The 27,556-nt window shown below is 39.7% G+C and overlaps 2 protein-coding genes across 3 annotated transcripts; both read left to right on the top strand.

Annotated features, from left to right (window-relative positions):
* The first annotated feature begins 776 nt into the window (after positions 1 to 776).
* On the top strand, positions 777 to 4,576 carry rabif (RAB interacting factor). Of its 2 annotated transcripts, none has more exons than XM_005739509.1 (3): positions 777 to 897; positions 1,248 to 1,490; positions 4,097 to 4,576. In XM_005739509.1, exons 2-3 carry the CDS (start codon positions 1,353 to 1,355, stop codon positions 4,343 to 4,345), a joined length of 387 nt encoding a protein of 128 aa, XP_005739566.1. In that variant the 5' UTR covers positions 777 to 897; positions 1,248 to 1,352; the 3' UTR covers positions 4,346 to 4,576. The 2 variants fall into 2 exon arrangements, with proteins under 2 accessions (XP_005739566.1, XP_005739567.1); XM_005739510.1 differs by lacking the exon at positions 777 to 897 and adding an exon at positions 928 to 1,032.
* A 3,770-nt stretch (positions 4,577 to 8,346) lies between these two features.
* Positions 8,347 to 26,070, top strand: kdm5ba (lysine demethylase 5Ba). The gene is made up of 27 exons (XM_005739508.2): positions 8,347 to 8,967; positions 12,976 to 13,053; positions 13,420 to 13,542; positions 14,402 to 14,572; positions 15,885 to 16,010; positions 16,682 to 16,775; positions 16,901 to 17,007; positions 17,120 to 17,278; positions 17,417 to 17,536; positions 18,601 to 18,759; positions 19,093 to 19,274; positions 19,561 to 19,723; positions 19,904 to 20,023; positions 20,202 to 20,396; positions 20,638 to 20,819; positions 21,184 to 21,308; positions 21,409 to 21,559; positions 21,851 to 21,971; positions 22,166 to 22,521; positions 22,966 to 23,104; positions 23,187 to 23,366; positions 23,513 to 23,671; positions 24,164 to 24,583; positions 24,747 to 24,837; positions 24,928 to 25,112; positions 25,200 to 25,463; positions 25,582 to 26,070. The coding sequence occupies exons 1-27, from the start codon at positions 8,815 to 8,817 to the stop codon at positions 25,717 to 25,719; spliced, it is 4,461 nt and encodes a 1,486-aa protein (XP_005739565.1). The 5' UTR covers positions 8,347 to 8,814; the 3' UTR covers positions 25,720 to 26,070.
* Positions 26,071 to 27,556: the final 1,486 nt, after the last annotated feature.

Raw genomic sequence — 27,556 nt, 5'->3', positions numbered from 1 at the left:
TGGGGAAAACTAACTTGGGCAAGCAGATACTTGTTAATTTGTTATGATAACTGATGAGGCTTTATTATAATACCTGTACTGATTTTCCTAATATTCAATACTCAAGTAGGCTCTGGTATACATATGAAGGAGTATCATTTTGAAAATAAAGTCAAAATGTGGAGATTACAGTTTTTGTTTTAAGACAAACTGCCACGGCTGTTATACCCTCTACAAAATGCCTTGTGTAGATGGGATAGTGAAATCTTACTTCGGATTCGGTTTTAGTTACAAGGAAATTGTGGCGGTAAGTATAAAGAAACTGAAGAGAGAAAGCAGAAAGCTGCATCTGGTGGCCGGATTTATAGAAAATGAAATGGCTGGCAATGGTCAGATGCAAGGATAGCCATAATCCACCCGCTTTGGACTCGATGATCACAACCTGTATGTTGTAACACAGGACACGATAAGACAACTGATCATTTTGTTTCACTAACTCATCTACACGTTTTGTAGAGGGCATAGGAGCCGTGGCAGCTGTTTGGCTTAAAATGACAAATGTAATCTCTTCAGTTCGTGTTTGTTTGTTTGCTATTTCGAGTTTAATCTCAAAATCTTGACTTTAATATTTAAAATGGACACTATTTTTTAATGTGGTCCTAATACTTCTTCGTACGGAAAGTAACCTAAACTAAGCTGATTTGTTTTTGTTTGTTTGTTTGTTTGTTTGGTTGGTTAGGTAAACAGTGAAGAAAAAACAACATAAAATAAAATCTAACTGGGAACCAAGTCACAGCTCCGTGTTTCAACACGGGAGCATTTACTGGTTGGCACACAGAGACCCAGATTGTTTGCCTAGCTTGGGCTAGCTTGCTTGTCTCATGCAGTTTTGTTCAGAGCATCTTCTGCAGCATATAGGTACGCGTTATTTGACTTAATTTAAAATGCATGTGTCTAAAACATATGTCTCTGCTCTGTAGGTTTATGTCTGTCAGTGTCAGATCCGGAGTTAGCGCACATGAAGATACAGGTCATCCCATTGGACTGCATTAGGTTAAAATTATCTTTTTAAATGTATTTTTTAAGCTGTGGTTTAGGAATATGTGTGACCTGTATTTGGAACGTAAAGAAAAATGAATTAGGATTAGGGACTTCCGCACGGCTCGTAATTCCGGTGCACCCTTTCTGTTCGTTCCCTCCCTTTATTCTTCTTTTTTTTTTTGTTTAAGATCGCACTTTAGTTAACATCATCTCCTTAACCGTTACAGTTAACGGAGATCTCTTGGACCAGCCTGGTTTTCTTGGTGGAAGTCTCCCCTGAGCCTCTTTGTGCTCGTTCGTCCGAGTAAACCTGCTCTTCTTTGGGGATCGACATGGATCAGGAATCGAAAGAAAGCACGGACCGATCCAGCCTGGTTTCTGATGACGGCAAAAACAGCAAGTCTGTGCTGTGTCAACGCTGCGGGTCCAAGGTGCTCTGCCCCGGTACGGCCGTGTTAGCGGAGAAGGAGGTATGGCGCATGCATTCAGTCTCTTTTGACATTGATCGTTTTAATATCAGTGAGTTCCTGTGTGCTTCAAAGGATAATAAAGCCAAACCAAAGTGCTGCTGAAACAAACCAATCAGAGGCAGATATGCACTCACTGGTCATTTTATTAGGTACAACTTGCTAGGACCAGGTTCGACCAGTTTTTGTCTTTAGGACTGCATTAATTCTTTGTGGCAGAGATTCAACAAGGTGGAAAAATTCCTCATGAGATTTGGGTCCATATTGACATGAAAACATCACACAGTTGCTGCAGATTTGTTGGCTGCAGATCCATGATGTGACTCCTGTTCCACCACATCCCAAAGGTGCTTTTTGGGAGATCCAATGACAGTGGAGATGATTTGAGTACAGCAAATTCATTTTTATGTTTAAGAAATCAGTTTGAGTTCATTTGAGCTGTTACATTGAGTGTTATCCTGCTGTAAGCCACAATCAGAAGATCAGTAGGTGTTGTGCGTTCAGATTCTCTTCTGCATTCTTATGCTCAGTTTAAACTTCAGCAGGTTGTCTGCTGTCAGGTACATGTGATTGGTTGATTAGCTATTTGTATTAATGAGCGATTGAACAGATGTACCTAATAAAAAATGACCAATGATTGTAAACACCAAAGTCATTATGGTACTGTAGTTCTTGCTAATTTTAGACCTGTTTCCAAGCTTCCGTTTCTGTCAAAATTTTTAGAAAGGATTGTATTTGAGCAGCTACAAACCTTTCTAAATAGTCATAATATTTTTGAGAAGTTCCAGTCGGGCTTCAAAACCCACCACAGCACAGAAACTGCCCTCCTAAAAATACTTAATGATATTTTATTAATCACTGACTCAGGAGACCCAGCTGTGCTCCTGCTCCTAGACTTAACTGCAGCCTTTGATACTGTTGACCACATCATTCTGAACTCCCGTTTGGAGCAATGTGGTATCAAAGGTATCCCCTTGGAATGGTTTAGACCGTACCTCTCCGAGAGGACTTTTTCCGTGAGCCTTGATGATTTTATTTCTTCTCCAGCTCCTTTTACTTGTGGTGTCCCGCAGGGTTCCGTATTAGGCCCAATTCTTTTTTTCAATCTACATGTTGCCCCTAGGCCTAATCTTTAGGAAGCATAACATTTGTTTTCACTCATATGCCGACGACACCCAGATTTATCTTCGGTTTAATAGAAACACCTCCACGCCCATGGAATCGCTAGTCAAATGTCTTGACGAAGTTAAAACCTGGATAGCCTCAAATTTTCTTACCTTCAACGACGATAAAACTGAGGTAATTATTTTTGGACCGAGCTGTTATTTCAATGCCCCAGATCTGGACTTATGCAACCTAACATGTGCTGTTAAAACGCATGTAAAAACCCTGGGGGTTTTCTTGGATAGCAAACTTACATTTGAGAAACAAATTAATTCAGTTGTCCAGCGGTCCTTTTTTAAATTAAGGCTCCTATCCAAAGTGAGATCTTTTTTTTATCTTTTAGAAATTTGGAACGAGCAATTCATGCGTTTGTTTTATCTCAACTGGATTACTGCAATTCACTGTATGTGGGTGTCAGTCAGTCCAGCTTGACCCAGCTCCAACTTGTACAGAATGCTGCAGCTCGCCTTTTGACTCGTGTGAAGAAACACCAACATATTACTCCGGTGCTTGCTTCCCTTCATTGGCTTCCAGTGCGTTTTAGAATTCAATTCAAAATCTTACTTTTGACTTATAAAGTGCTAATTGGCCAGGCACCGGACTATTTGTCTGACCTATTGCAGCTTTATACGCCCTCTAGAGCCCTTCGATCAAGCGATCACCTGCTCCTTACCTTACATAAGTCTAGGATGGTTCATAGAGGAGATCGGGCATTTGCGGTTGTGGCACCGAAAATGTGGAATTATCTACCTCTCCACATTATAAAGGCCCTAACTGTTACTTTTTAAATTGCATCTTAAAACATATTTTTTTACTCTGACTTTCGAAACTGCATGAGAGTTACCAATTCTTTTATTTTAATTTTCTTACCTGTCGTTGTTGTCAATGTCATTGTTTAACTGTTACTCTGTACAGCACTTTGGTCAGCTCCCTGTTGTTATTAAACGTGTTTTATAAATAAATAAATTAATGAAATTACTGATTCTTCAGGGTGCTTTTCAGTAAATATACTGCAGGTGCTGCTACTGAATTAAGAAAGGAAACAGATGTATTCTTTAGGCCTTAGTTACTAAAGACAGACTTGGCTCTGCAGATGTGTGAGCAAAAGGCACATGGATATTTAGGATATGCTGACTCTTTGAAGAGCAGAATACAACTGCAGGTGCTGGAGGTTTTTATTAAAAAATTTTCATACTCAGCTAATTCTATGCAAAGAAAAACATCCTATTTACGCTGAAATGCAAAGTAGAAAATCAGGGATTTAACTCTGTTTCTTCAAGATGAGCTGTATTTGTGCTCAACAGATGAGAGAAACTTAAATCTGAGCTGGAAGCTGACACAAACCCCTTCATGCTTCCCCTGTTTCACTCCTAATTTTGTGCTGTTTCACAAGTTTTTTTTGTTTTGTTTTTTAAATCATCTGTTCCTGTGTTTTCTGCCACCAGCTGTTCCTGCCATCCATGCGGAAAAAGAGTGGCCTCAGCAGCACAGAGGCCTCAGTGGACGGTGACACACTGACTGCCCACTGGTTCGTGGATGACATGTACACTTTTGAGAACGTAGGCTTCACTAACGACGTGGGGAGGATCAAGTACCTCATCTGTGCAGACTGCGAGATTGGACCAATCGGCTGGCACTGTTTGGATGACAAGAAAAGTTTCTACATTGCTTTGGACAGGGTGAACCACGCATAGTTTGAGTGCATATGTAAGTGAGTGCACGAGAACTTGAAAATCATGTGTTGGCAGGCAGAGCATCAGTTCATGGATTTACTCCCAGAGGTGACCCCGACTTCATCCACCACACATGCTTACAGATACTGGTGTGTATGTCTTTAACGGTGACAGGACTGTGTTGTGTTCATTCTCATGTTTCATGTTGACAAGTTTCACCATCTTGTTCTAATAAAAAAGGTTTTTAGGAAATTGATGTTGAATGCAGTCTTTTGCAGCTTCCTCCTGAAAGAAAATTTGGTTTCATCCTTTATTTTAGCATATTCTTTTATAATCAGTTAAAAGATGCCAGTTGAACACTGAAACATTATGGAGCACAAAACTGCAGGTAATCACTCAGTTTATCCTATGACAGTCCTGGGAAAAGTACACTGATGATTCAGTAGCTTGTAGAAGCACTTTTAGCAGCAACAACTTTAAGGAATCGTTTTCGGTCTGACTTTGTCAGTGTCTCACATCGAGGAATTTTGTCCCAATCTTCTTTATAGTGTTAATTCAGTTCATTGTGGTTTACAGACATTCATTCATGCACAGCTCTCACAGTCCCCATCACAGCATTTAATCAGGTTGAGTTCTGGACTGACTGGACAATCGCAACACCTTGATTCTTTTCTTTTTCAGCCATTCTGCTGTAAATTTGCTGTTGTGCTATTGCTCATTGTCGTGTTGCCCCAGTGTCGGCCAAGCTTGAGAATACTTTGGTATACAAAGGAGTTCATGGTCGACTACAAGATGCCTGAGTCCTGTGGTTACAAATCAAGCCCAAATCATGATCCTTCCACCACCATGTCTAACAGTTGATATGAGCTACTTGTGCTGATAGGCTGTGCTTTTGTTTTCTCCAGATGTGGTGCTGGACATTATGGTCAAATATCTCCACTTTGGTCTTGTCTGTCTAAAGGACATTGTTCACAAAATCTTATGATTTGCTCAGATGAAACTTTGCGAACCTAAGCTGTGCTGCCATGTTTTTGTAGAGAGAATAGGCTCTCACATGGAAGGCCTTTCAAACAAGCCACACTTGCTCAGGCTTTTTCTAATTGTACTATCATGAACCTTAACATTTAACATGATAACTGAGGCCTGTAATGTCTGAGATGTAGCTTTTGGAATTTTAGTTTCTCAGTCTTGACTGAATGCTCCAGAATAGCAAACTGCCAAAACTTCTGCTTTTAAATAAGTGCACACACATTTATTTGGCAGCACCTGACAAATATTTACTCTCTTAATACATCTGGAAACTGTAAGAGTGTACTTTGCTTTTCATAAGTCAACACAAAGTGCTGCAAATACATTTTTTCCATCACATGACTGCATGTAGGTTTTAGTGTATTTCACAATTTTGGACTTCTGGTCCCAAAAACAAGTAAAACTGGAAATGCTAAGTTACTTGCCATCTGAAATTCAGTTTTGTACATTATTCATTTAAATCCACAAATGAGGTGTTAACATGTGAGCAAGTCTGCATTATCGATATGGTGTTGGAAGCATTTATTACATTTGCATCCAGTCTGATCCTCCTTGCAAAGCAAAGTTTTAAGTTGTAGATTTTATAGTTCTGAATATAATTTTGTTCAACCCAACGTCTCCAGTTTCTCTGTAATAATTTATGTTCTGTGGTTCACGCTATGAGAGGTCTACTGTTCATCACTAAGGGTCCTGATTTTATAGCTGCCAGCACATTTTCTTTGTGATGTGGTTCCAGATGCTCACACCTAGTAAGATGAGTCCCACCATGTGAGTTTCAGGGGTGGTATTAGTTGAAATACCTTGTGTGGTGGATGTGGGTTTGTGAAGAATGAAAAGATTTGTGTTCTGAAGACTACCGCTGTATAAATTATGTATTACTATGTCATTATGAGTTCAAAGGTACCAGAATGACGTAGTTCTTCACTTGCTTGGGACAGAAGGGAAGAAAATATCCAGTGCTAACAGCAGTTTTTATTAAGAGTGAGCATACATTAAAAAACACCTGCCAGTTTACCGTCCAACAGGAAGTTTAGGCGAAACAGAAAACAGGGACATTCAAATCAGCTCTATACAGTGCTGAGAAAAACAGTATTTGCCTGCTTCCTGAGTTCTTATTCTTTTTTGCGTATTTGTCACACATGTTTCAGATCATCAAACAAATTTTAATATGAGAGAAAAATAACCGAAATAAAGGCAAAGTCCAGTTTTTTAAATATTTTATTCATTAAGGGGGAAAAGCTATTCAAACATGCCTGGTCCTGTGTGGAAAAGGAACTGCCCCTCTTGTTAAATCATGAATTAACAGTTAATAACCACAATTTTTTAGAAAACAGCTCATTTTCACTAGCCTCACCCATGCCTGACTACTCCCTGAAATCGCTTAAATAGAACCTGTCTGACAGAGTGAAGTTGGCTAAATTATCTCAAAAAGCAACGAATCATTCCACGATCTAAAGAAGCAACTGAGAAATGAAGTCAGTGACATCTCAGTCTGGAAAGGGTTATAAAGCAATTTCCTAAGGCTTTGGAACTCTAGTGAACTACAATGAGAGCCATTATCCACAAACAGAAGAAAACTTGGGACACTGTTGAACCTTTCCAGGGGTGACCGGCCTACCAAAATTACTCCAAGAGCGCATTAATGACTTCTCTAAAGAACCGCAGGCTTCACTTCCCTCAGCTTTGGTCAGAGTTCATGATTCAACAATAAGAAAGAGACTGGTCAAAAATGGCATCCTCCATTTTTTTTTCCTTTTTCAAACACTGCTGAAAATAAACAGGACAAAGTCTTGTCTCATATTTGCCAAAATACCAAGACTTTTGGGATAATATTCTGTGGACTGATGGTTTGAGTCCTGTTACATCTGGTGTAAAACTAACATAGCATTTCATAACAACAGTCAAACATGGTGGTGGTACCGTGACTTAAGATCATGACAAAGCATTTCAATCGGCTTCAAGACCTCTTTAACTACCCCAAAACCTTTTTCTTTTTTTTTTTTGGGGGGGGGGGGTAGTCAAAGAGGTCCAATTCAGAGGTGGACTCGCTGGTGTGTTTCGGATGATTGTCCTGTTGAGTAACTTGAGTTAGTTCGAGTTTCTGGGCTTGACATTCTCCTTTGGGTACAGAGCTTAACCCTTTGACTGCCTCACCAAGAAAAATACAATGAAAAAATTATTTGTTCATATTTTCTATTCCTTTAGGTCAATAATGATCACAAAAATATAATGAAAAAATTATTTGTTCATATTTTTTTAATCCTGGAAAACCTTCCAATGTGGCTGAAAAGAAGAGTGAGACAAAATGAAAGATTATTTCCAAACCCAATTATTGGGTTTAGAGAGCAATTACTTTTCCACATAGCCTTTCTCTCTTAATAAATGAAACAATCATTTAAAAACTACATTTTGTATTTACACAGGTTATCTTTGACTATCACTAAGATTTGTTTTTGTTGATCTGAAGCATGCAAGTGTGACAAATATGCCAAAAACTGAAGAAGAAAAAAAAGCTTTGTTGTTATTGTTTTTTGGGTGGTGGTGGTCAGTTTTTGGCACAAAGAGTAGCCTTTCAGAGCCAAAGGCTACTCTTAGATGTTTAAAGCAATTGTAGCACACCCAACAAGCTATCGATAGCATAAAAATAATATATCGTATAATTATTATTGTTATTATAAATTTGGCGTCAAACAAATGAAAATGTTTATTTTAAAAACACAAACGGCTGAACTATCAACATATGACTCCTCTCTGCCAATCAACGAGCTTCTCTAGACCATTTAAAAACAAAGTGCCGGTCAGCGCGCAAAGATCTTCAAGGTGAGTTCGATTAGTAAGCACCGGGTAATGTCTGCTAGTCTTTCGCCTTAGCCGGGCGGAGTGAGGCTTCTATCTTTATTTGAGAAGGGGAGAACAGGAGCATTGTCTCACCACAGGGTGAGATAACCAAACGCACCAAACAAGGGAGCAATCATCTGTGAGGAAACCACTGAGCCAATAAGCTATATAGTCCTAAACTGTTCGCTACTAAAGTATTAACTACAGTATATTTTTAAAAACGCTGTGAAAACTAAAATAAAGTTACTCCATCTTACCACAGATTTTCAGCCATGTAAGTCCTTCGTGTTACGAAAGCACACCTTAAATTTGGTGTAATAAAATGTCAGTTTAGACACAGTCCGTTTTTTACTTCTATCTCGGTAGCAAAAGTGCATGTTTGCGCACGAAAACGGCGCAAAAATGACGTTAGCCTAAATAATTCGTGGGTGTCTACTTGTCGAAGCGGACGTGTACGTCCCCTCGCTGTCAGAGCTCGTCTCCAACTAGATAATTCGTCTTTGAGTTCAATGAGTGGAGAGTGGACATGAACTGAAAGACTGGAGATCAAAGCAAGCACAGACGGCTTGGAACCCCCTTTTTTAAAAAAATATTTCAGCTGGAGTCATAACGAAGATGCAACGATGACTCAGCCGCAGGTGAATGAGTTCATTCCTCCTCCCGAGTGCCCTGTTTTTGAGCCCAGCTGGGAGGAATTTGCCGACCCTTTTGCGTACATCAACAAAATACGACCAATTGCAGAGAAAACTGGTATCTGCAAGATCCGACCACCGCCGGTAAGTAATTCTTTTATTTTTTACAATTATTCGTGGTGTTTGCACGGTGTGCTGTCCTCTGCCGCTGTGGCTAATTTAGAAGGCAAAGTTGTGTTTTTAAGACAGGTTTCAACATGGCGGATTGCGCCTGCGAGTAAGAATAGTGAGCTAGCCCGAGCTGGACTGTGTTGTGTTTGTAACGGCAATGGGAAGCTCTCAGACACATGCCATTCAAGAGGAAACCTGTGTCCTGGTCGGGCTTAGTCGTAAAAACAAACCAGCCTGGATTCATGATAGAGGGTCGCCCAACTTAAAGAGCGCTATAAAAAAATAATTCAAACGCAAAAGTTTGCCTGTACGCAAAATATGATGCAAATTGTTTACGTTAGCGCAGAATGAAGTGCTTCCTGGAGTCTGCGCACGGAAATGGCTCGCCTAGACTTGACCTACTAATAATTTAACAACCATTTCTGCGCACTTGGTTAAATGTAAAGTCCAAGTATCTGAGCAGGATTTGACGGATTTAGACAGGGTGAATTAACCTGACTAGCATCAGTCGGGGCCCGTTTAAAGCCGCAGTTTTCTGACATCTCACGCTGGCTAACGTACGTGCTCGGTGGCCAACTGTTTATGGAGAAAAGGGTCGTAGAAACACGGCACTCAGTGGGGGACACTGTTTCTCTCTTTCATCGTAGTTTTATCAACTTTATCCACTCAAATTACGGTTATTCTCGACTGCTACTAGCGTTAGTTTATTAACCAGTTAGTTTTATACTTGCTGGCTAATCTTTATTTCGCTATTATGGAAGCAAATCCAGGGCTATTTTTTAATAATAATTCTAATTGGACGATTAGCCTGGCGTAATCTACACCTCTCTAACGTCTCAGGGGTCAAATATCAAAGTCTGTAAGGAAATACTGACAATAAAATGGCTTTCCCCCCCTTAAATATCTTAGAGCTAACATAATGCAAAAATAATGTCCCATTGACCTTATTTCTGAGACATGTGACAGTAGTGGGCATATATTTTATTCAAGGGTGTGTCCATGCGTTAAAAGGGTAGAACTGATTTTTTTTTCTTTCTTTTTTTTAAAATATGCCTGACGTAATTTTTTCCAGGTATTCTCTATGTCAACTTAAAAAGATAAAATATATATTTATTTTTTGCAAGGTCCTTGACATGGGTGGAAATGTTTTAACATGTGTGCATGCGTCTAAAGCAGAAATCAGGAAGCATGAAAAAAAAAAAAGGAGAAAAAAAAAGCTTATTTTGCACACTTTAACCCGTTGGGTATGAGTACAAGGGATTGAATTGTCATCAAAAGCGGATGGGTGGGGTGACTGCTTTCAGTGTTTGCTGGGTAAATGGCTGAAATGCACAGCTCATGTAAACAAAAGAAGCCAGTGGGGTAAATGTGAGCAAAGATTAGCTGCTGATAGTAGTTGGATTGATATTCGAGATCTATTTGTGCTGTCTAAACTATGATTTACATTTCACAATTATAAGTCAGCACCAGCAGTTTATTCTGGAATGTTTGGATCAAAATGTGGCTGAGGCAGACCAATAAATAATCTTAAATCCTTGAAGAGATGGAAACTGGGCTCTTGAGCTGGGTTTTCTACCAGGACAAATTTATAAGTTTGTAATTTTAATGTGTTTTTTTTAAAAACTGTTATTAATGTCTATTTGTGAAGAGAGAGATCCTGGAGTTTTATTTTTTGTCTGCAAATTGTGTGTGCAAATGGTGTATACAATCCAGAGATTATAGATTGGCTCTTATTTGAGAGCCCTGTTTCTTTGTTTCATTATTCTCTTTTAACCCTTTCCCATGTACAAACGGTTCAGACAATGTTTGAAAAAGGAAGTAAACACTGCACCACAACCTGTTTTCGATCAGTGATTTTTATTTGGTGCACGGTATACAGGTAGAGTTTCCTTCAGGGTTTTACATGGATCACATTTTGACTATAGAGGTTAGTAGCGCACATGCAGATGATTTTCGGGGACATTGCCAGGCCTGTTTGTGGTTAATTTCTCACAATTGTATTTGTCATTTTGGATTGAGATTGGAGGGCCTGAGTCATGTAGAGACCAGAATTTGTGCTTGCAGTCTTAACTACCATGGTCAGACTTGTGGAGGATGGTCAGTAAAACAGAGCACATTTCTATTTGTTTTCAAAAATGATTGTTTTGCTTTGGTCCCACAACATTTGTTAGACTAATCCAACAATAAGGTGGTGTTAATGCAGCTGTTGTTATCTCTTCTCTGGCCAGCATTTCACTCATTGTCCAGGCCCAGTAAATCTTGACTGTGACATTTTAAAGAGCCTCTGGTAATGCTGCACACAGTAGGCAGTCAGCCTTAACAGTACCGGTAGATGTTTGTGTTCATTTTTAAGAAATGTTGCAATAGTTGAAGATTGAAACACATCAGGAGCGTTAGACTAATTTGCAGGTCTCATTATCAGCCTGTATATGTAAATTTGCCACATTTCCTTCTCATTACAGTACTGTTTCAGTTGGTTTGGCATGTAAATGTAGTCGTCTTAAAAGAGAAAACAGACCTGTTTTGTTTTTTGTTTTTTAAGTAAAAATGGCTCCCCTTTTTGTATACTTATCACAGGTTAGGATGTTATCACAAATGACTAAAAGTTACAAAATCATAATCTATTGATATTAGATCCTACAGTGCAAACATATGTTATGCACATTGAGAACACAAGCTGTTTACAGCATCTGTTCATCTATTTTCCATCGGTATTAATAATATTTAGACGATTCAAAAAATGCTAACAATGCCATTGAAACATTAAAGAAAATGTAACCTGCATGTTTTGTTTAGTTTTGAATAACAATGATAATTTTCTACCCGAATGCTTCATGTTCTGACTCTAAGAATCCCACAGACTGAACATTTTGGCCTTTTTGACTCCAGAATAGACAAAACAGTACATTGGAAGACATCACTTTAGGCACAGAAAGTTTAATGGATACATGTTCACAATGTGGAAACTCTATCGACTAAACATTAGTCAATAATAAAAGGCACAATGCAACAACAAATAACTGAGAGAAGCTGTGGCTGCAGATTTATTGGGAGGTTTCTGTATAGTTGTTTTTATGAGTGCTTGTTACGCTATAGAAGAACAAATGTGAAACCTGAAAAGCTTATCTCCACAATAATTTTTTTTTTGTTTTTTTTGTTTTTTGTTTACTGTTCTTTGTTCTTAGGAAGCAGTTGAGACTGTCCTTTAACTGTATGACAGCATTTACCATTATCGGTTTGATAATATGTGAGAATAACACAGTTATAATAACACTCTGTTTTGTATCACACATTGAACTGTACAAAATTGAGATCATTTTCCTGAATCTTGAACTTGCACTTACAACTAGTCGTACAGGAAGTTGTGCAGTATAGCATGGTTAGTGTTTTAGTTTGTAAGACAGTTGTTTTGCTCAGTTGCTTCGCATGCGGTTAGACATCGAAGTGAAGTTTGTGTTTTTAAGTGAAAGTGGGGACAGGTTCTGTTAAATAATAGCTAATTAGCAGAAATAAAGAAAACCTATGTTTGACAAATTTACTACCTTTTTGTCATATTTACACTCATTATATTTAATAGCATTAAAATGTTGACTTTTCTGAAACAATGGCTTACTGTTTCTCATTATGCAATTGTCTTTGCCTCATTCTTATGTGCCAAGCTGCAGTACTCGCATCTTATTTTCAGGTATTGAAATTGAAGTATTTACATGGAGCTCAGATGGGTATAAAGCCTGAAAGACTAAAGCCTAATTAATTTGGTAACATCAGCTTTTTCCTCTAGGTTGGTTCATTTGAGTGTAATGATGATGATTACTGCAAGTAGACTTGGAATCTTGCTGTATATGATGATACTGCTGAAACTGAAAAATGTGCAAACAAAAGCATGTTTCAGTGAGTCTAATCGTCCCAGCTTTAGTCTAATCTTGCTTAAAATGGTCTGTCTTTTCATTTTGTTTTTTGTTTTTCCTTTACTCATTTCAGGATTGGCAGCCACCGTTTGCTTGTGATGTCGACAGACTTAAATTCACACCGCGAATACAACGGCTCAATGAGCTTGAGGTACATTTGTCATCTTTATATATTTACAAAATCCAGTTTTGCTCATCTCTTGTATTCAGGTATTGCCTCACTTGCTGTGCTTTTGTTCATTGTCCTTCAAAAAAAAAAAAAAAAATGGCAGCATCGTCAAAATATCTGATTCACTATCATGTCATGGTGAGCCGTGAAAAGACTGCAGACATATTTCCCTCTTTTAAAAAATGTTAATACTAGTAGGAGAGAATCAAAAAGATAGTAACTCAGTCATTTTATTTCTTTATTTTTTGTACTCTTCTTTTTGGAGCACTTAGTACTTCTCAGGTTATTTTCTTACAACTCCAATGCTTATTGTTTGAGGAGCTAAACAATTTTTCTTTTTTCCTTAAGGCTCAGACCAGAGTTAAACTCAACTTCCTGGATCAAATAGCAAAATTCTGGGAGCTACAAGGATGCAAACTGAAAATTCCTCAAGTGGAAAGAAAGATTCTGGATCTGTACCAACTGAATAAGGTGTGAAAATCCCCACTAGTGCTACAGTTATGAATCTAAGAGGGTGATCATGAATACGTTACAACTGAATTACAATTGATTTTTATGACTTGTGAATCAGCAGATGGGTGACAAATTAAAGGAAAAACCTGAACATTTAAGTACTACAGTGAGGAGCTGTGAGGCTAAGTATAAGAGGAGGGGGGATCATTTAGCTCAGTGGCCTCAAACTAGGGTTTGTGAGCCACAGATTGGGTAATTACATTAACACGGTATGGTACCTGGCATGTAGTGGCACGTAAATGCATCATCTGCGGTTGAGCTAATTAGGATAATGGAAAAATATTTAAGTCAGTTCACATTACTAAGTAATACAAAAGCCAAACCAGCTAAAATTAGAAAGTATGACAACATTTACCTCGATCTTGGCTTTATCGAGAATGGCAATGGAAGACCAAAATGTGTTGTTTGTCTTCGAGTGTTAGTAAATGAAGCCAGCCAACCTAAAGCGGCATCTCATCACAAAGCACCCAGAGTTTTATCAGCATGAGGATTTTAAAGGGGTTCTTAAAAAAATTTTTACACCCCTATAAGGGTGCTTAGTTAATCTGATTTAACTAAGATTGTTTGGTTTCACTTGTCCTGGTGAAAGTAACACCCTCAATAGTGGCTTAGACTCCAATCTGAGCTGGGAAAAACCTGCACCCCAGCTGGGAGCAGAGACTTGGAAAATGATTTTCCTACTAAGACAATTTATCTCCATTATTTATTTATTTTTTTTATTTTTTTTAATTTGTCACTTGTCAGTACAACAACTTTCTACACCAGTGAACTTGCCTTACTTGATATTTAATTTATTATTTCACTTATTTCACGCAAGTTGGTGAACGAAGAGGGTGGTTTTGATGCAGTCTGCAGAGAACGCCGCTGGACTAAGATTTCCGTCAAGATGGGCTTTGCTCCAGGAAAGGCTATTGGCTCCCATCTGCGGGCACACTATGAGCGAATCCTCTACCCATATAACCTTTTCCAGACTGGAGCCAATCTCCCTGTACGTACTCTCACCTGTTTTCTTTTTACAGAGTAACAGTAGGCAGTCTGGTTCACAGCTGGCTGGATGTTTATTGGAAGACTCTGCAATCCATTAGTTTCTTCCAAGATGTACACAGGAGATGAACTCAGGAGCAATGACCGGGGACTGCTTGTTTGCAGGCTAAATGCACATGAAATTATTGGTTGGATTATAATGACAGAAAAATAATTATTTTAATGGAATAAATGGAATAAATAGCGTCACCATTCCCAGAAGATTCCACACGGAATCAGTGTGGATGGTCTAAAGAACAGGGCACCTATTTGTGCTTGTTGACCTTATATAAAATTTGCAAGTAGAGTAATTCTACATGTGAACAATGTCTCTATATTTAATCCTTACACTCATATTGTCAAATACCACTGCAGCTGATGGATTGAAAAGGAAAACTATCATAAGCACATCTAAACATTAATTTAATGGAACAACAATTATATTATCTGTCAGACACTCCCACGTCTTAATAATACAGCTGTGATACTAAGAAGGTTGTTAACTTGCAGTGTCAGCATTTTTGCCAGCTTTCCTTCCTGGTTTTAAATAGGCTAAACTTTATTAATGTAGTAGACCTTTTCCAGTCTCACTGGCCAAAGAGCTTTTCGGTGCTTATCCTGTTACAGACATTCGTACCACTTATTTGTAATATACTTTAAGCTTGTTTTATGTGTTAATTCTCCATATTTTTCTAATAGATTTAGCTTTCTTTGTAAAGCCAGCCATTCAGCCAGTGGACCTGTCCATGTTTGTTACTGGTCAGATGCCATTAATGTCACCTCTTTCATGTTAATGTGCTGGTAGCTAGATTGGGGAAACCCTGGGTTATACTTACTGAGTTATGCGCTCAGCTTCATGTGACTACGTAACCTGATTGTTGATCTTAGGGTAAGTGAAACCAGATAACAGACAGGACATCCTGGTTATGTTAAATTGGCCTTGTAGTACAGACCTCAGGACTACAAAGCATGTAGTACTGTTGCTTAACCTTCATCCAGTACACACCAAAAACGGTGCAGTTCAGTCTCTTGACAGTGTCTTGAAAGCAAATGAGTATGAAGGAATTTTATTTGCACTTGATGTGCTTTTATTGTAAAAGTTTCCACTATGTAAATTCAAGTGTTTTATGACCTTCCATTATGCACACACCAAAATAAGGTGTTGTCAGAGTGACTTTTCCAGTGTAAGAAAGACTGATTTTATCCAACACAAATTCCTAAAAGTTCAAACTGGGGTTCTGTGTGTTTAATTTGGTGTCATTCACTTCTTCCTACAGGCAGCCACCTTGACCAATGACACTAAAGATAAGGAGTACACCCCTCACGACCTGCCGCAGCGCCAATCTGTCCAGCCCCAGGAGACCTGCAGCATTGCTCGCCGAGCCAAACGAATGAGATCTGAGGTGAGTCTGTCATCTTTGACATTTCCCTCTGAATCATAACTTCTTTGTGTTATGGATTTTACTCTGAAATTCTTAAAACTCTATTTAATTGTTAGGCTTTGATTAACTCATTTTCACCTATAAGGTCAGGTCAATAATTGTTACTGGCTGCTGGCAGTAGAGTTTGTTCTCCAGATTTGTGGTTACTTTAAACAACGATGGCCTCCTTTAACCATCTGATCTCCAGCGAAGCTAATTGATGCCTTTGAAGCAGGCAAAGGCTATAAAAAGGTAGTTTACACTGACTGTAATGGAGGATAAAGGAACTGTGAAAGTTGCAGCAAAACAGCAGGAACCAGAAAACCACATGTCTGCTGGGCATTTAGGCAAAACACAACTCCCTGTTGACTGCAGAAGAACTGCAGGAAGGCTTAGCTGACGCATGAGTAGTGGGCACTGTTCCAGTGTGCAGCATTCTTAATGACTCTGCTGCATGCGTTTTGTTTTTTTTTAATTTAAATTTATTATTAATTTTTTTTAAATAAAGTGTTGTGCATTTGTCTTGACAGACTTTTGTTTCAGCTCTAAAACAAGATGTTTCTATGTCTTGTCATTATGACAGCATTTTACTAGTTATATTCCCACATTAGTTTTGAAAGTACAGCTGACTCTGTTTCTGACTCTTGCTGCAGAGGGGCTATGTCAAAAGTGAACCCAGAGAAGTTCGTGAGACTCGTCCCAACCTGAGGAGGAGGATGGGAACATTTGTTGCCAAGCCAGAACCTGGTAAGAAAAATAAACCTGACCTGTACTGATATATTTATAAATAGAAATAATTGGTTTGTGTAATGGGTCTGAATGTTATTGGGGACTCCTGAAGCCTCCAATCAATCTTCGTCCTTGTCTTTCAGTGAGAATGGCAGTCACTGAGGTGAAAAAGGAGCCCATTGATCACAAGGATACAACTGAATATGAAGAAACTGTATTAGATAAAATTATCAAACCTCCAGTGAATAAAGTAAATGTTTCCCTATGTACTAAATTTATTGGCCAACTACTTTTTGTTACATGATTCAAACATGGATCTATTTTGTACACAGTACATCCTCATAAGTGTTCTGTCTCATCAGGTGGACCACTACATGTGTCTGGTGTGTGGCAGTGGAAGCGCTGAGGACCGCCTGCTATTATGCGACGGCTGCGATGACAGCTATCACATCTTCTGTCTCATCCCTCCGCTCCACGATGTTCCCAGAGGTGACTGGAGATGCCCCAGGTGCCTGGTTGAGGTGAGCTATACCTCCTGCCCCCTCAGGAAGCTCAAGTCACCGTGAACTGGAGTGTAGTCTCCCATCTGACATGTACAATTATAGTATAATCCCAAGTGGCTTGTTTTAACTTCATATACAATCTTTTGGTTTTGACAGGAATGTGGCAAACCAGCTGTTGCATTTGGCTTTGAGCAGGCCAGCAGGAGCTACACCCTCCAAACTTTTGGAGACATGGCTGACTCCTTCAAGTCTGATTATTTCAATATGCCAGTTCATGTGAGTTTTCATCACACATACACTGAGTAGCCTTTAGTCTGTTTTGTTGATACTTGCAGTTCATTTTAGTCAAAAGTAAAGTCTTTAAGTTCCAGTTTCTTGTTTCTGTTTATTGATGTCAGCAGCTTAATAGTTTAGAAATGTAAGCGTGAAGGTTCTCTATATACAACAAAAACGGGCTAAATGGACACTCACTGAATAATTCTTCTTTTTCAAACCATTCTCTATAAACAGAGGTGGTTTTGTGGGGAAGATTTCAGCACATGAAATCCTCAAACCAGTCAGACTGGCACCTACAACCACACATGTTCAGTGTCATTTAAATCACCTTTCTTCCTCATTTGCGATACTCATTTGTGATAGCTGCTGCCATGTGATTGGCTAATTAGACACCTGCATTAACAAGCAGTTGACCAATGACTTTATGCTATAATAATGTCTTTTAACCAACGATCAACATAAATGAGAATTTCATCATATTTTTCAGCTCAAACATATGAGCACTAATATGAAACACATACTAGATTAAGTTATTACTAATTACAATTATGATAAGTTGGGGAAGTGGAAGGAATTTATTTAAATTTATTTCACTATTCAGAAATTTTAAACACACACATACAGGCCATGATAGAAATAGAATAACAACAATCAGAAGTGAAAACAAAACAAATTGAGAAATTCTTTAATATGCTCCAGTTTGCTTCTTTTTTTTTTTTTTAACCACGTTGTAAGCAACTTTGAGTATTTCTTACATTTCTTACCAGAAGTGATGTAAATCTAGTTTTCCCACAACTTTGTTTATTTATGCTATTGAATGTCCTCCAAATGTGACAGCTTGCACAATCAAAACAGAGGCTGCACTGGCTCTTACTAACTGCTCTGTGCGCAACACCATAACGATGTACAAAATTAAAGTATTCCAGTGCACGAAAGTGCCGTTTTCATCATAAACCAGTTGTTGTTGTTTTTTTAAAAAACAAGGAAAACGGCCCTGGATTCCATTATGATTATAAATGCTTTAATATAAATCCTTCATTTATTTTTTTCTTAATTCTATTAAGATGGTGCCTACTGAGCTGGTGGAGAAGGAGTTCTGGCGTCTAGTGAGTACCATCGAGGAGGATGTGACTGTGGAATATGGAGCAGACATCGCCTCCAAGGAGTTTGGGAGTGGTTTTCCCGTGAGAAACGGCCATTTTGAAGTTTCTCCTGAGGATGAGGTACAAATTGTCTGTCATGGGAATGTATTGTGCCTTCTCTCTGTGAAAATGCTTTTTCTCCTTTTGTTTTCTTTAAAGCATTAAATATCAATAAACAATAGAAAAAAAATATATAGTTGTCTATATAAGACTAATATTTTTATGTATATTAATGTTTTTAATTTCTCAAAGCATGGTAACTTTTACAGCTGAATTATCACCAAAAAAAGTGGTGTTAGATTTCTGGCAGGCAACAGTAAAAATAAGCGTGACTGATGTTTGCAGTCGCATATTTAAAGCTTTCTGGGCTATATCTGAGTGAGTGGAGTATTTAGACCTGTGTCTTACCCGCAGCATTACCTGACCAGCGGCTGGAACTTGAACAATATGCCGGTCCTCGATGCCTCGGTGCTGACTCACATTACAGCCGACATCTGTGGCATGAAGGTACCCTGGCTGTACGTGGGCATGTGTTTTTCCTCTTTCTGCTGGCACATCGAGGACCACTGGAGCTACTCCATAAACTATCTTCACTGGTACAGTGGACTTTTTAACTCTATTGTGTAACTGTGATGATGATGATTTTTAATTTGGGAGTTTGGATTTTTTATTTTTTAAACTCTAAAAGCAGTTTTGTGTGTGTGTATATGTGTACATTAGAAACGCATCTCATCTGAACTTCAAAATCAAGGAAAAACCAAACGGACAGGAGCGTGTCACTCCATTGTGGAACTTATTTATAATGCATAAAACTGTGTTACATGCGGGGTTACTGTGATTGGGGGTTTTTTTTGTTGCTAAGAGGTTTGTCCACATGTGCAGGGGTGAGCCTAAGACGTGGTATGGGGCTCCTGGTTATGCTGCAGAGCACCTCGAAGCGGTCATGAAGAAACTAGCTCCTGAGCTGTTTGAGTCTCAGCCAGACCTCCTTCATCAGCTGGTCACCATCATGAATCCCAACACGCTGATGAACAACGGCGTCCCGGTAAATAAAAACAGTGAAGACAAATTTGCGCATACATGATTTTCTCACACAATTATGGAAATCAAATTAAAAAGATTTAAATGTCAACATTGTTTAAACTGTTTTACTCATTTGTTTTGAGATTGAATTCATTTTAAAACGACTTCATGGAACATTTCTTTCTTGTATTTTCACCTGTAGATTTATCGCACCAACCAGTGTGCAGGTGAGTTCGTCATCACTTTCCCCAGAGCTTACCACAGTGGATTCAACCAGGGTTTCAACTTTGCTGAAGCGGTCAACTTCTGCACAATGGACTGGGTAAGAAATGTTTGTACTGTATCACATAATACTATACTTAGTTTTCAGTTTGTTTCACTAAGCTTAATCCAGGATTAGACCCTAAACAGAAGCTTGTTGTTACTAATATTACTGTTTTGGCGCCACATGATTGACTCATTCCTCCTGAACACCCCTTGATCTCCATGTTTTCTGATAGATGCCCCTTGGCCGTGGCTGTGTGGCTCACTATCGTCAGCTGAACAGATACTGTGTCTTCTCCCACGATGAGATGGTTTGCAACATGGCCATTAAAGCTGACACGATTGATGTCAACCTGGCCGCCACTCTGCATGAGGATATGGTTATCATGATCCAACAGGAGAAGGAACTACGAGAGAAAATCACTAAAAAGGTGAGGAGCTTCATCCTCAGTATCCAGTGTTTTTAAACATGCACATTACAACCATCAAAAAAGAAGCACAAAATAACAGATTTCCTCTATCAGACTGAAATAAGGGAGAACTTAAAGTTTTTAAAGATGTTTGTCACAATAGAAGTTTCCACTCGAGAGATCTTGTTTTTTAGGTACACATATGTCACATTTGGCTCCTCTGTCTCTTGTGCTGCTCTAACGACTGAATCTGTGTCCCCAGGGTGTGATGCAGTCTCGACAGGTTGATTATGAGGTGCTCCCAGACGAGGCGCGGCAGTGTTTCAAGTGTCTGACCACCTGTTACCTGTCTGGCATCACCTGTGCCTGCAGTCCTGACAAGATGGTTTGCCTGTACCACACCCAGAACCTCTGCTCTTGTCCTCCTATCAACCTCACACTCCAGTAAGTAATTAATCAGAGGAACACTGCATACTCATTTTCATATTCATTTCTCTTCTCATGTACCGTACTGTCACAGCTGTGTGGCCTACTTTAAATGTTACGTGAAGTAAAGGTTGGACCAAGTTTTCCCTGAAAGCAAAAACATAAAAAATTAAGCACTGTTTCACAAAACAAGTAACTTATACTTTCACCAACTACTAGTCAACCTACAAATATTAAGCTGTGCAAGGCCAGCCTGCCTTTTTTATAAAGACAAGGTTTGGAGCTTGCAATGTTTGGCAGAGGCGATTATGACTTTCTGCTGAAAACTGACATGGCAGTTATCAGTTTATTCACCAAGTTTTGTTTTTCTTTTTTCGTCCAGTTACAAGTTTACACTGGATGAGTTGTACCCATTGATGGCATCTGTGAAGCTGCGTGCCAATTCATATAAAGACTGGGTGTCTAATGTCCAGGACATTGTGGAAAACAAAGGAACCAAGAAAAAAGGTGCCACCACAGTGATGCACTTTCTGTAATCTCAGCGAGTTACTCAAATGTTAACGTGTAGTTTGGACTCTTCTAACGAACTCTTGTTTTTCCTGGTTAGGGTTGGAGGATCTTCACATCCTGGTAGAGCAAGCGGAAACAAAGGCGTTTCCTCAAAGCAGCCTCCTGGATCAGCTGCGTACAATTGCCTCAGAGGCCGATAAAGTTTCTGTGACGGCACAGCAGCTTCTCAACGGGAAGAGGCAGACGAGGTACTGAAATCTGATTTGAAATGTTCCACGCTGCTCGTGGCTCCATCTTTAGTTCTGTGAAACGGCCATGTTGATTCAGTTTCACACAAGATATTACACAATTATGTCATGTTCTTGTTATTTTCTGGAACAACCTGTTTTGTGGGACAGCTTTCCAATTTGTGCTAGTGTGAGCTTACTCACATTTATGCAAATTGCTGTTGTTGAGCTTATCTGCTCGGCCGTTTTCCTTTTTTTTTTGCCAGTCAAAGTGCTAAGTGGTGTGTAAATCAGTTTTAATCTGTGTTTCAGGTACCGCTCTGGGGGAGGCAAGTCCCAAAGCCAGAATGAGTTAACTGTGGAGGAGCTGAGGTCATTTGTCAAACAACTGGACAGCCTGCCATGTAACATCCGACAGGCTCCTTTACTGAAGGTTTGTTTATTTAAAAAGTAAATACAATTTTTAATTGTATAAATTTAATTATTCCAAGCTATTAGTCTCTTGAGAAAATTGCTTCAACTTCAGTCCTTATGTGTCCAAGGTTTGGCAGTATCTCTAGACTTTAGATTTGTAAGGTGTGGCCGAGGTAATATTGCAACGTCATACCTGTTGGATGTGATCTACAGGATCTTTTGACTCGGGTGGATGACTTCCAGCAGCGCAGTGAATGCCTCCTTTCTGATGAGTCACCCAGCGCACTGGAGTTGCAGGACCTGCTGGATGTGAGTCTGGGCCTGGACGTGGAACTGCCGCAGCTACCCCTTCTCAGAGAGAGACTGGAGCAGGCTCGATGGTTGGAGACCGTTCAGCAAGCCAGCAGTCGGCCGGAGAGCTTGTGTCTGGACACGATGAGGAGGCTGATAGACCAGGGTGTGGGCCTGGCCCCTCACAGCTCTGTGGAGAGGGCCATGGCTCGTCTGCAGGAGTTGCTGACAGTGTCAGAGCAGTGGGAGGAGCGAGTGCTCAGTCTCCTGGAGGCCAGGTGAGGATATGACGGTTCACATCTTCTTTCATGCTCACATCGTGATGACAGAAGGCAGAAATGAAGAAAATCCAAGGTTATTGCAACTAATGAACTCTATGAAAATGCAGTAAAATTCACATTTTGTGTTGTGTGAAAGTGTAAAACCAGCTGAAAACTTCAGACGGAGTGAAATGTGCCACATCTGTAGAGCTGGGTCGTGGTGGATAAAAGTGGATTATGGTGCTGTGACAGGCAGGCGAACATTTTTCTTGTAAAACAAAGGGGGACCTAGCAAAAAAAGTTTGGGAACCACTGGCTTAACCCATTAATAGATAAACATAAACCAAATACTACAAATGAGCTTATGGTCTTTCATTTTTAGAAATGTCTATTTTATTTCTTTATCACTTGTATAAAACCTAAACATCTACACTGTTTTCTAACCCTGACGCCTCTTCACAGGCCATATCAGGGCATAGAAACCCTTGTAGCTGCTCTGCAGGAAGTAGAAAACATCCCTGCTTATCTGCCCAACTGTCTGCAGCTGAAGGATGTCGTCACCAAGGCCAAAAAATGGCTCCATGAAGCTGAAACACTGCAGGTAAAAATCATACTTTATGCTTTCAGTACTTTAGTTTGAGTAATGGGTGAAACTGAATTATTAATCTTGTCTGTGCTTACAGCTTGGGGGACGTATTCCTGTGCTCGACATTCTCTCTGAGCTGGTTCTCAGAGCAGAGGGCATCCCAGTGAAGCTCGACCCGCTCAGTCGACTGGAGGCCCTTGTCAGTGATGTCAAGAGCTGGAAGGAGACGGCCGCAAAGACATTCCTATTGAAAAACTCCCCTTTCTCACTTCTAGAGGTAAATGCGTATGCAAATGTGGCTGACCAATTTAATCATTATGCATCAGTATGAAAATTTAGTGCCAGATATCACAAAACTACAAGTGTGGCAAATTACCTGAACTTGAAAAGCGCCTCTAATAGAATTTGTCATCATGTTTTCAGGTCCTCTGCCCAAGGTGTGACATCGGATCTGCACATCAGAAGTCAAAATCTAAAAAAGTGAAAGAAGCTCCACAGATCATTAAAAAGACTTTAACAAAACTGGACTCTTTGTGTGATGTAGAGAGAGCTCTCTCTGAGAGTAAGGACTCTGCCTCTGCTGTAAGTATGGCTGCATCAAATTTTCTTTTTCTCTGGTAACTTTTTCAGTATAGTTAGGCTAAAAACCAGCTCTTGTATAGTTTCCTTTACTCCAGAATCCTTCTTTGTTAAGAAGTGCTGTTTTTGTTTTTTTGTTTTCTTTTTAACTTATAAACAGATAAAAACGGATCTTTTTATTTATTCACTTGTTCTTCTTTACTCTGTCAGTAAATATTGTCTATGAATGCCATTTCAACCATTTAACCTAGTATTAGAAGCAGTGACTCTGACTCTATCTTGGTCACCTTTAGTAGGTTAACCTAGCATTAAACGAGGTTTAGTAGGCACAAATCTGTGTAACGATGAGTGGAGGGTTCCTCAGAAAATGAATGGGGGGAAAAATATGATTTCCTTTATTAGAAGTCTCATCAGGGAAAGTTCATATATTAATCGAGACATTGGTATTAGGCTTCAGATTAGTTTTTAATTTCATCTAATTTTCTCTCCTCACAGATGACCACTCTCGCCGAGGTCCGACAGAGGGAGATGGAGATCTTACTGTCTCTGAGGTCTTCAAACGAGTCAAAGCTCCTTCCTGCTGAAAGCTGTTGTGCACTTAGTGTTTGTGTTTGCCAAAAGGCTCCCTCAGGAGCCATGATGCAGTGCGAGCTCTGTCGAGACATTTTCCACTGCGGGTGTGTTACAACAACCGCAGAACTTGAGTACGGTCAGGCCTGGCTATGCCCGCTGTGCCAGCGGTCGAGAAAACCACCTCTGGACAAAGTCCTGCCCCTGCTGGCCTCCCTTCAGAGGATTCGGGTCCGCCTGCCAGAGGGCGACGCTCTGCGGTTCCTCATCGAGAGGACTGTGAGATGGCAGCACAGAGTCCAGCAAGCCTGCGCAGATGGAGTACTCGAGAACGTGTCAAAGATGGTCAGTGTCTTTTATTGTGTAAACATTGTTGTTGATTTAAGTTAAGCGTTTGTGGTCTGAATTATTGTGATTCACCATCAGGAGTCCTGTTTTCTAGACACCATCATGGAAACACTAGACACTGAGCATTTACAGTCACTGATGGCGTTTTTAATTGTTTCAGGTGAGAGTTGGACCTAGAGAGTCTTCACATTTGCCTCAGGAAAAAAATGGGTCAGCTTTTTATACAGAGCACAAGTCTGTTCCGCTCCACGGTAAGTGTCAAAGCTTTTTCATTTAAGCACTCTGTGCAGTTTCACTTTTCAGAGCAACTCTGATGCTCATTTTGTTTTAATTTTTCACAGGACTTAGTCCTGAGCTGGAGGAGCTGATGGTGGAGGGATTCCTGCTGCAGGTCACTCTGCCTGAGACGGAGCAGCTGTACAGATATCTACTCTACAAACTGGTCCCCCTGCCCTCACAGAGCCCTCCCTGTGGGAACAGCACAGAACAGGACCAGAAGTCTCCAAAAGGGAGCCCTCAACACAAGGTAACAGCTCCTACTAAGTGTCACACCAAATGCATTATGCCATAATGCTCTTGTTTATTAAGTCCACTTTCCGTATGTTGTGCTTAGAATGGCGTGTCGAGCTTGAAAAAGGAGGCCGTGAACAGTCAGAGCAAGCGGACCAAGCGACGTAAGGACAGCTCCGATTCTCAGCACAGCGAGAAGGCCAAGAAGTGTCGCAAGAAAAAGCCCAAGAGAAGCAAAGAAAGGACCGAAGAATCGAAGAGAAGCGGTTCGCCCACGCACACGTCATCTGACCCTGCTCTTTCAGATTCAGAAGAGGACTACTCGCTGTGTGCTGCACCGTGGTGCAGAGAGCCAGAGGGTGATGAGGTGAGTTTCATTAGTCTGCTGCATTTACGCCAACTTATGTAAATACTTATGTGCCTGTATAGCTGAAGTTTAAGTGTACAAAGTGAAAATTTATTGTATCTCGTCTTGTCATTTTTAGGTAAACTGGGTCCAGTGTGACGGCAACTGCAATCAATGGTTTCACCAGATCTGCGTCGGCCTGTCTGCTGAGCGTGCGGAGAAGGAGGATTATGTTTGCATAAGCTGCACACAGCCAGAATACAGCAGAGCAGAATAAAGACCAAAAAGTCATGTTGAAGGATGAGCAGATTTACTGCAGATGCTGCAGCACTTAAGTGCACACCTGAACTCTGTGTGTCCTGCGGCTTCTCCCCTTTACCTTCTGGCTTGCCCTCAGTGAACATGGTGCTACTTCTTTTTCCCCAGAGTTACTAAAGACTTCTGTCACTGTTTTGTTTTGTTTGTCACATGGCTGGATTTTCAGCCAGTCAACTAATCCTTTCTGAAACTTTCCAAGACTCGATGCAGATGTGGTAACGTGTTTCAAGAACCAACAGCGCAGGGATTTTTCAACCAAAAAATGTCAGTTTGGCATTTTAGAACAGTTTGTTTTTCTTTTACATGCATCTGAACAATGTGAAACTTATCTTTTTTTCTTGTAGATTAAATATTATTTATCTAAGCAATAGCTGAACAGATTAATTGAAGGTTCAGTTTTCACCTGAGCTATATTTGTGCGTAGAAAAACTTTGATAAAATGCCTTCCTAAAGCAAAAACCCTGAAGAATTCACTTTATGACCCTATGATACCCAGTTCACTTCAAATTTGTGTACACGTCAAAACCGAAATGGATCAACGATCCTTTCACAAACCACTGACTTTGATCTAAAGTCAGGTTTTCCTTCTGTGATGTCTGCAGAGGAAAGTAAAAGTCCTGGATCCCATATTCCTGCTGTTGGGTGAGACTCAATTAAAGCCACAAAGTAAGAATGAACTGTCCGACATCAAAGGAATGTACATGTTGTTTTTTGGGTGGATTTTCCCTTTATGGCTGAGGCTGATATATGTGTTGGACTTAGATTTAACACAGACTGTGTGATTTATTTTGCCACGGGTATATGACCTTTTTCCTGCTCCTTTGGGTAAATAATATAATTCATATGTTGCAGTTTGCATTATAAAATAAAACGTTTGTTCCTGTACGGCTGGACTCCTCAGTACTCGGCATTGAATACCATGAAAGTTAGTTTGTGGATTTTCAGCTGTTTTTTGTTTGTTTTTTAAATTGTGTATATATATTTTTTTTTTTTTTCCCCCCATCCATTTTGGAAGAGGAAAAGATGTTCAGTGATCCTCAAGTCGACAGGAAATTAACACAGGTCACAGGTAAACTGATCGCTTCAGAAACAGTCATTTCAACCTGTTGGGGAGACTTCAGAATTTATTTCATCTCCTTCGCTTAATAACTGTGAGCTTGTAGCATACTTCATTCAATAGAAAACACAAACTTGAGTGGGGGGGGGGGCATTTATTTGTGATTGTTTAACAGACACAGGTATTCATTGCCACTAATATAATTCCTCACATGTAAATTCAATTAACTGCAGAAAGCGCTCAGCATACACACACTATCACAGGCTCCAGTGTCTGCTGGCAAGCCAAAAATGAAATTCACTTGAGTTCTTTCTCAAGCACAACTTTTGACATACTATTCTTTTAAAACCCAATAAAGGGTTGTTTAGTTGGCTATCCTGTTTATTTGAACCGTTCGTAATTTATAAGTCTATACTGTACTCTGTGGCTCATATGTTTAGATACACTAACTTTGTAAAAATTAATATATAGCCCTAATTTGTGGTCAACGCTAACGTACAGGGAACAGTATGCTACAAGATACAGGTAAGAAGGCTGCTGCCCAAAGAGGAGAGGAGTTGTGCATGAGTCTGATGGCTGAGCCAACAGGTATACATCACGGGTGGTCTTACTGAACAACATGTGGATGGAGTCTCCACCAGATTTATTTATTCTATTGAATGAATTATAATAATAAAAAAGAGTGATCTATGCACGTTTTCAGCAGAGTCTGAACCAATCTTTCAGAATTAAAAACAAA

The sequence above is a fragment of the Pundamilia nyererei genome, unplaced genomic scaffold, assembly GCF_000239375.1.
Source record: "Pundamilia nyererei isolate P.nyererei 1_Seehausen unplaced genomic scaffold, PunNye1.0 scaffold00092, whole genome shotgun sequence".
NCBI lineage: Eukaryota > Metazoa > Chordata > Actinopteri > Cichliformes > Cichlidae > Pundamilia > Pundamilia nyererei.
The sequence above is the reverse complement of the archived record's forward strand: the minus strand, read 5'-3'. Positions and strand labels throughout refer to the sequence as shown.